The following is a 10000-nucleotide window of genomic DNA, read 5'->3' on the forward strand; positions in this document are numbered from 1 at the left end:
GATTTGCAATAAGGCCATTTGGTGTAACCACACTTTGGAGTTTTATACTGTGCACACGCTTGTATCCATTATACATGACACGTTGATTATACTTTGGACGAGCAATACCTCTAACAGTGCCATCCACAAAACCAAAACAGTTATTAAGTGGCGCCCCCTGTTGGTGAATAGCATCTGCATATCTATGCAACTGATCAGGCTGCAGGAAGGGATTTCTGTCCCAGTTTTGTAGGCGGTGACGGTGGCTTGTGTATATAAAGTCAAGCACCTCATTAAAGATGAGACAGAGTTCGGTCGGGTTTCTACCAAAGCGTGGCACCATATCAGTGTACCGACACGGGTAGGCAAACCTTTTCAGTAAAATGCACATTGCCTCCATTCCATCGCATACAGACCTTTGAGAACACACTATTTCGTCTGGAATTTGCAAATTCCTACGAAGCAAATCGAGGTCTTGCTCTCCAAACCTCAACTCAGTCCGGCATTCAGACTCGTCCCAAGCGTCAATGTCAAAACGCTCAAACTTAGAATATGGGAATGTCAGTCTTGACGAACTTTCATCGTAAAGAAGAGCGAATTCCACGTCATCGATTATGTTTTGGTAACGGGAAATAAGCAAAGCGTCGCGAACTGTTGCGAGACTCGCCATATTAAACGCGGCAACTATTTTTCTGTTTTACAAGCTTACGCTGATTTCCATTGCATCATTTCCATTGCGAAAGCAAAACATGGCGACACACAGATGAAAACCAGCTAAGTTTAATACGAAATTAGGGAATATAAAAAGTACAAATTAGTACAGCACTGCATTTTTACAAGTACATGTAACTTACCAAACGCAAAGCCTCAGACCAAACGTTCAAGCGGTGACCATGAGCTCATTCAACAAAATTCCTTGCTAAGCTTATCAAAATTAAAAGCGATTCAAAATCGAACATTCCATTCAACGTGCAAGGTGGTTAAGTCACCGAACTAAATTCATAAGTCAAGCATGTTTATGTTCTCAATCAGATTTTAACAAAGCGAAAAATAGCCTACTAATACCTCACAGAACCAACGAACAAACGAACTTCGATAACATGTGCTTTCACATTCCGCACGTCCTGTTGCTCTTTGCGAAATCACTTTTAACTCGCGACGCGACGGCGTCCTCGACCCAGTCCTAATCGGCTATTTCAATGTGCGCGCGCCGTCGTCTTTGCCGTCGCGTTGTCTTTGCTAAATCAGCTTATTTTGTTGTGGACTCCGACGCGTTTATTTACGTAGTTGGGGTCATTTTTTTGTTTAAGTTCAGTTTCAATGTACAGGTTGGAATGAGTGATTTTATCGTTCAGAATCGCACGGGACTTGAACTTCGCACACTTGACGAAATTGCACCCAATAACTCTGACATGCTGCTCATAGCCGTAAAAGAAGGGCAATTAGATGACGATGGGGGTACACATTATTTCCTGTTAGAAGCATTAGCAGAATGCTACGAGAATGCCAGTCACTGGAGGAGCCGTAGGCAAATTCTCTTCATCTTTGCTGATAAGGTCAGCTTCAACACTATTCAACAGTGGATACCAAATATCACTCGCTATAGATACAGCATTGCAAGACACCACCTGATGCTCCATGGCAGAGGTGTACAAATTACTCCTGAAAAGCGTGCTAGACAAAAAGTACCACTAGAGAAGCTCAACCATTTCTTGGAGTTCATTACAAGTGCAAGAGTGGTGCAAGATCTACCGTTTGGAGAGAGAACATTTTCTTTTTTTTATGCCTTATGAGTTTGTTTCTTTTTTTCTTTTTCTTCATGTTGGGGAGGGGGAAGGGAAAGCTCCCCCCCCCCAGCCCCCCAGCTCACAAGAATGCATTTTAACGACATTTTAAGCGCTTGAGGCGTCACACAAAAGTAATTGCCCAGAGATTTCTCTCTATCAGACGAAAGACCTTTGTTCCAACATTCGATGGCCGAAGTTTCAAAGGGTTTAAAGGTGGAGCACATTCTCTGTAAGATATTTCGTAAGACTCACTTTTAGTGACATAAAATATAGGCACCAAGAATAAAATTATTTGAAACTATAGAATGACTTAAATGTACTTAAACTTGGCCAAACGATAATTAAGAGATTGCTCAGTTAGGATTAGGAGGAATATTTTATGAGGGATGCTTCAGTTGACCTTACAAGACCGTCAAAATGAAGAGGCAAATCGCTTGTCCGAACGGCATTTTCGGGGGTGTTCGATGATTTGCATTTTTCTCCAAAATAAATCGGTAATAGCCCAAACTAACTATACCATGCTTCTTGGTACACATTACTCTTGCAAACTTGGAAGTATGAGCGAAATACATTTTTCAAGGTTTGCCATCTGCTGTTTGAATTTTACGGACATCCACTCTTAATCCAAAAATTTCCACAAGCACATGCGTAGGCAAAGTCCCACCTCCCCGGAGTTTAAAATGCACACAATTAATTAAGAGATCAGGCAACTTTTACTTAATCACACCCTTTCACCCTCTAGAAGTTTTAAGAAATCACCCATTCCATTGAATTATTTTGCATTGGTCCAGTCCCTCTGTGACAAAACATCACAAAATCAACATGTAAAACTTACTAAACTTTAAAGTAAGAAACTTTCCATTTGTTTGGTTCTGGGCCCTAACAAAAGTCCACCACCCAAGAGTAAGATTTATCCAAATTGTCCTTGTCCTCATCATTGTCAGAAAAGTGTTTGTTTTTGAACCAAGTTTTGCAGGAAAATAAACAATAGACCAAATCGGCTAACTCAATGTTGTGCCCAATTCAAACCCTTTGGGAATAAAACGTTGTGTTCCAGGAATTTCCATATCATATAAATGTGAATGCTACATTAAAATTTGTGATTTCCAAACATTTCTACTTTCCTAGGTTGTTTTTAAGCTTCTAGACATTTGCCTCTCAAAACGATTAATTTGCTTATTTAGCTTTAGCCAACCTTACAAAAACACAGAAAATACACATTCCCTGAGACTGTCACTTAATGATGTTGTAAATGGAAAGTTGATATAGCAAGCTAAAGAGTATACATGTCAGCTGAGAAACATACCGCAAAAGCTTGAAGTTATTTTGAAGTATTTTCAAAGGCCAAAATAACACGACGGCTAGATCCTCAGCCATGGAAGCAAACCGTTTTGCCAAGTCCCTGATTTCTATCAAGTGATTAATTAACTAATCCTGGTACAGATGCTTACAAAACAAGGCACAAATGCAAGCACTTAGACAGTATCTTAATACTACTGAAATCTCATCGTACTTTAACGAAACCGATGAACTGGCTTAATCACAGCTCACAACACACTTCTCCATTGTTGCCTTTTGTTCGTCGTACTCAGAGCTTCTGCTACTGCTATTGGAATCGCCCATGTATTTTAATTCCTCTGGGCAACAATCGCCAAAGAAAGGTTAGAGGTTGCAGGGCTGGAAAAATGATTCAAGAAAAGCGGCGGCGCTCGAATAGTATTCGAGCTTTGGTCTCTCCCCAAGGCTGTCGATTAAAATCTTCACGATTTACATGCACTATGAAGACTCCCGTTGGACCGAATCTCAGAAATTTAATTGAAATTACTTCTAAGCCGATTAAAAGATACACACCAAGGGCTCGCTGTGTGAATTTTTGCTTGCTAAATGCTCGTTCAATTAACAACAAGATTACTATCATCAAAGACTTTGTTGTTGAAAATAATATTGATCTTCTTGGTGTTACGGAAACATGGCTTCAATCAGATGCTGACAATGAATTAATTATTCGTGATTTTTGTCCTTCAGGCTATTCATTTCATCATGTTCCTAGGCCTGGTTCTACTCATGGGGGAGGAGTTGGCTTGTTATTTCGATCATCCTTTAACTTAAAGTTGCAGCCGCTCAAGAAGTTCATGTCTTTTGAATACATGGATTTGTTATTGTCAAGTACAGCCAATTTAAAAATCAGAGTTGTTATTTTTTACCGCCCACCTCCTTCGGCCTTGAATGGTTTAACACCTTCATTGTTCCAGGATGAGTTTTCTACGTTCCTGGAACATTACATCACTGATCCTGGTGGATTATTATTAGTTGGTGATTTTAATATAACATGGAACATTACATCACTGATCCTGGTGGATTATTATTAGTTGGTGATTTAAATATACATGTTGACACCCCTGCTTCCCAACACTCAACTGAATTTCTTCAATTGTTGGATGCTTTCAATCTTACTCAACATACTCATGGCTCAACACATAAAGAAGGACACACCTTAGATCTTGTGATTACGAGATCTGATGATAATATTGTTTCGAACTTAACAATTGGTTCTCCTTTTGTCATCTCTGATCATGCTGCTGTTCACTTCCAGCTATCGCTCAATAAGCCGCCGCTCGACAAGAAGATTATTTCATTCAGAAAGCTTCGATCTATTGACTTTGATAATTTTTGTGTTGATGTTATGAATTCTAGCCTTCCTGATCTTTTTGCCTCGTCATCTTCATCCTTGGATTATTTGATTGATCAATATAACAAAGTCCTTATTTCCATACTTGAGGCTCATGCTCCACTGCAAACCAAGACAGTTTCTCTGCGTCCCGCTGCACCTTGGTATTCTGAGCAGATAAATAATTTAAAGAGATCCCGTAGAAAACTTGAACGACGCTGGCGAATGACCAAACTTCCTTCTGATCGTAAGTTGTTTATTGAGGGATGTAATGCTGTCAACAACTTAATTCGTGACTCCAAGAAGAATTATTTCTCATCATTAATTAAGGAGAATCAGTCAAATTATAAACAGCTTTTTAAAATAATTGACAAACTACTACAAAGGAAAACAGATATTCAATATCCCCCCTGCAAATCGCCTACTGATCTTGCTAACAAGTTTATTGAGTACTTCACTACAAAGATAGATAGAATACGGGGTCATATAATGACTGCTGCTCCCTGTCATCGAGATACAGTTCCTGATGTTGACAACGCCTGTTCATATTCTTTTGATAATTTCAAAACGGTAACAACGGATGAAGTTCATACATGTATCATGAATCTGGCTGCTAAGTCATGTGTTCTTGATCCTCTTCCGGGTTACGTTACAAGAAATGCACTTGGAAACTGGTCAGATGCCTTCGCAACTCAAGGTTGCCATGTTACGCCCACTCCTTAAGAAATCTTCTTTGGATCACACGCAGTTCTCCAATTATCGCCCTCTGTCGAATCTTTCATTTATTAGCAAAGCAATTGAAAAATTGGTAGCTAATCAACTTATCTCCTACATCAACGAATATGAGTTAAATGAGACATTTCAGTCAGCGTACAAACAGTATCACAGTACTGAAACTGCACTCATCCGTGTCCACAATGATATTCTTTCTGCCATTGATAATCGTCGAACCGTAATTTTACTGCTGTTAGACCTTTCTGCGGCCTTCGACACAGTTGATCATGCCATTCTCCTTTCTCGTTTACGTGTACGATTTGGGATAGCTGGAAAGCCTCTATTATGGTTGCAATCTTATTTATCGAATCGCATGCAATATGTTTCCGTCGATGGTGGTACCTCTATTAAACATGACCTTGTATGTGGAGTGCCACAAGGATCTGTCTTGAGACCCATTTTGTATTTGCTTTATACCTCGCCGCTTTCAGACATCGTAAAGAAATTTAACTTGAGCTATCATTTTTATGCTGATGACTCACAGCTATACTTGTCTTTCCAACCAACCATACTGGGTGATAGGGATCTAGCAGTGTTTAACATCGAGAGCTGTGTGAATGAAATTAATCATTGGATGATGGTTAATCGCCTTAAGTTAAATAAAGACAAGACTGAATTATTGGTGATCTCCGCTAAACATCTTCCAGGACTAAGGCGAGAAATATCGGCACTATGTTCGATAGCCATTTTTGCTTTAATGATCATGTTACTAACATTTGCAAATCTTCGTTTTATCACCTGCGAAATATCAGCTATATCAGGAAGTATCTTTCTGCGGCCACTACTGAATTGCTGGTTCATATGTTTGTATCTTCGAAGTTGGATTATTGTAATTCTCTTTTGTATGGCCTACCAGCCTACACTATAAAAAAGGTACAACACGTCCAGAATGCCGCGGCGCGCCTCGTCACACTAACATCAAAGCATGATCACATTACGCCTGTTCTTTTTAATCTTCACTGGCTTCCCGTTAATCAACGTATTATTTTTAAGATTTTGCTTATAACCTACAAGGTACTCAACAATTTGGCACCATCGTACATTTGTGATTTGCTTACATCTTACACTCCATCACGTCAACTACGCTCATCATCCAAGCATCTTCTGGTTTCTCCATCCTATAACTTGAAAACATATGGCGCAAGATCTTTCTCTGTAGCAGCACCATCATTATGGAATGCTTTGCCACGTGAAATTAGAAACGCTCCGTCTGTGTCCTTTTTTAAAAGTAGATTAAAAACTTTCCTTTTTAGAAAAGCTTTTTATAGTTAATTTTAGCTGTTTTAAGTGTTAATTTTAAAGTTTTGTAAGGCGCCTTTGAACAGTAGGATACTGGCGCAGTATAAATCTTTTATTATTATTATTATTAATTATTATTATTATTAACTATAATTGGTATGATATCTTGTGTCTGACTGCTACTGAGGTATCAACGATTGAATTCTTTTCAAGAACTCATATAATTGAAAAAAGGAAAATAACATATCGACGTATCAAAGTCCAAGTAAGTTTTTCACGTTTTGGACATCGTTACTGAAAAAAAAAACAATGAAGAAAAAAACAAGTAGTGGGTTAAATGGCAATAAGGAATTTCGTTCTGATTGGCAAGTAAATAACATAACAATTATCTTAATTCATTCATTTAACTGTTTGTGCTTAGTTAACAGCAACAATTCCTATTCAGTGTTACTTTGACATGTAGACTTGAGGACCTCCATAACTCACTTCACTTGAAATAAGCAACCGGCAATCACTGATCAGTTTCACTGTCAGTCCATCATAACATCGCCCAAACAGCTAGCTATCTGCAGGAAGCTGAAGTAGCTGACTTGGTGAATGCAGACATTATTTAATTTGGGTATTAGCCAAAGCAGTTCGAGTAGAAATAACCACTCTGACAACTGTTTTAAAAGCCATTTCTCTGTGAAGAACGTACATGCTCCTTTCGACAACTTGCTGATTAAAAACATGTACAAAGTACAGCGATTTAGTCATTAAAGTTATATTTAAATAGCACTTACCATTCTTTTCGTGTTCATGCTGCCCAAATTCAAAGGTGACATCATCACCAGTTAGCACAAATGGCGCCCAGTATTTTATGGCGGAATAATTATTTGTCTCCCGAAGAGATTTCATAGCATGGTGAAGAGCTGTACTTGCACTTTTTCTATCTGCCAAGTGTTGGTAGAAACTCTTCATGAACATCCAGGTCGCCTCGTCGTCGATTGCCCAGAGTGAAACCAGAACAGACCGGGCACCAGCACATAGGAAAGCCCTGGCTATTCCCACAATACCCTCAGATTTTACCTCTCCCTGGCCACTATGACAGCAACTCAGCACAACCAGTCTTGCCTGAAGACGAACTGCATGAACGTCGCTCAACGTTAACATGTAATCTTCCTCTTCAGGGATCTGGGATGTGCGTTTGGGATTTGGGGCCAAAGCAATTTCTCCAAATTTGGAATCTCCATGTGCAGCAATGTGGATTAAAGCAACTGACTTCATTCTTTTCAGCACCTCAGCTTTGGTTGCATTTCTTCCTGTAAGAGGCACGGTCTGCAGAAGTTCTCCAATTATATCCACCTCTTTTTTTGCACATGGAAGCTGTCCATACATGGGTTCACCAGTGCCATAAGTGACTTCCCTCAAGCATGGATCGCCCACAAGCAGCGCTTCATTCTTACTTTGGATGTCGTCAGGTGCAATACTGATCAATTTTAAAGCAGTCAGCGAGGGAATTGTACGGATCCTGACAGAGTCACTCAATGCAGGAAAAGGAGCCAGGCAAAAGTGTCCATCAGGAACAAAGACTAAGTCGTCACTCTGGATCAGGTCTGCAATAGGACTGACTAAGACATCATACAAGGGCTGCAAAGAGTGCACAGAGAAGCTCAAGGACTGAACGGTTTCTTCAACAGCTTCCCTACTGTTGAAGAAGTCACTGCGTTGTCTGTCAAGTGAACGATTCTCACATCGTACAACGATCCCCGCATTGATCTGTTTAATAGTACTTTTCATCAGAGAATCGGCACTTCCATTTTTGATTTTCTTTTGTCGAAAATTTATTCCGATATCTTCTCTTAGCAACCAGAAGCTGATCGTGTTCTCGTCAAGTGCTGTAAAAACAGTTTGTGAAGGTAGATCTTTCATAACCGAAGGGATAGTTACGTTCATCGTACGTTTCTCATCAACGCTGTATTGCATCTTTAAAATGTCTGCCAAAGCCTGTGCTCGTCCTTGCTCAGCAGCATACAAAGCTTCATCAACCTCTCCATTCTTCAAGAGTGCTGTCCACAGAGCGGTGTACGCAAACGCCTTTGTGTCACGAAAACTTATTTTCCATGCATCCTCTGACCAAAGAAGACGCCTTATTTCATCAAAATAACGAATGCTTAGACGATAGTAATTAAGGGCTTTGCTCAAGGAGTCAAAAAAGTCATGAACAAGACCAATATGATACCACGCAATTGACAGCCCAATTGCATCCTCTGTTTCCTTGCAAATACTAAGATGTTGATTGTGGTACTCTATGGCTTGCTTAAAATTTCCAAGACTTTGATAAGCGTTTCCGAGATTGCCATAGGCTCTTGCTTCTCCGGCCCTGTCCCCTACCTCTTTTGCGATACTTAGATGTTGATTGTGGTACTCTATGCCTTGCTTAAAATTACCAAGACGTCGATAAGCGTTTCCTAGATTGCCATAGGCTATTCCTTCTCCGGCCCTGTCCCCTACCTCTTTCGCATTACTAAGATGTTGATTGTGGTACTCTATGGCTTGCTTAAAATTACCAAGACTTTGATAAGCGTTTCCAAGATTGCCATAGGCTTTTCCTTCTCCAGCCCTGTTCCCTAACTCTCTTGCAATACTAAGATGTTGATTGTGGTATTCTACGGCTTGCTTAAAATTACCAAGACTTTGATAGGCGTTTCCGAGACTGCCATAGGCTCTTCCTTCTCCGGCCCTTTCCTCTACCTCTTTTGCAATACTAAGATGTTGATTGTGGTACTCTATGGCTTGCTTAAAATTACCAAGACTTAGATAAGCGATTCCTAGACTGCCATAGGCTCTTCCTTCTTCGGCCCTGTCCCCTACCTCTTTCGCAATACTAAGATAATGATTGTGGTACTCTATGGCTTGCTTAAAATTACCAAGACTTTGATAAGCGTTTCCTAGCCTGCCGTAGGCTATTCCTTCTCCGGCCCTGTCCCCTACCTCTTTCGCAATACTAAGATGTTGATTGTGGTACTCTATGGCTTGCTTAAAATTACCAAGACTTTGATAAGTGTTTCCGAGATTGCCATAGGCTCTTGCTTCTCTGGCCCTGTCCCCTACCTCTTTTGCAATACTAAGATCTTGATTGTGGTAATCCATGGCTTGCTTAAAATTACCAAGACTTTGATAAGCGTTTCCGAGATTGCCATAGGCTTTTCCTTCTCCGGCCCTGTCCTCTACCTCTTTGGCAATACTAAGATGTTGATTGTGGTACTCTATGGCTTGCTTAAAATTTCCAAGACTTTGATAAGCGTTTCCGAGATTGCCATAGGCTCTTGCTTCTCTGGCCCTGTCCCCTACCTCTTTCGCGATACTAAGACTTTGATTGTGGTACTCTATGGCTTGCCTAAAATTACCAAGACTTTGATAAGCGTTTCCAAGATTGCAATAGGCTCCTCCTTCTCCGGCCCTGTCCCCTACCTCTTTTGCAATACTAAGATCTTGATTGTGGTAATCCATGGCTTCCTTAAAATTACCAAGACTTTGATAAGCGTTTCCGAGATTGCCATAGGCTTTTCCT

At 40.2% G+C, this 10000-nt stretch overlaps 1 protein-coding gene across 1 annotated transcript in view; it reads right to left on the reverse strand.

Annotated features, from left to right (window-relative positions):
- Nucleotides 1-10000, reverse strand: part of LOC138054221 (tetratricopeptide repeat protein 28-like) — a 30986-nt gene that overhangs the window by 20423 nt on the left and 563 nt on the right. The window contains exon 1 of the mRNA XM_068900713.1: nt 7230-10000. This exon is cut by the window's right edge and continues 563 nt beyond it. Within this exon, the coding sequence (XP_068756814.1) occupies nt 7230-10000 (2771 nt within the window). The remainder of the gene's footprint in view (nt 1-7229) is intronic.

The sequence above is a fragment of the Montipora capricornis genome, chromosome 6 (genome assembly GCF_036669925.1).
Source record: "Montipora capricornis isolate CH-2021 chromosome 6, ASM3666992v2, whole genome shotgun sequence".
NCBI classification, from domain to species: domain Eukaryota; kingdom Metazoa; phylum Cnidaria; class Anthozoa; order Scleractinia; family Acroporidae; genus Montipora; species Montipora capricornis.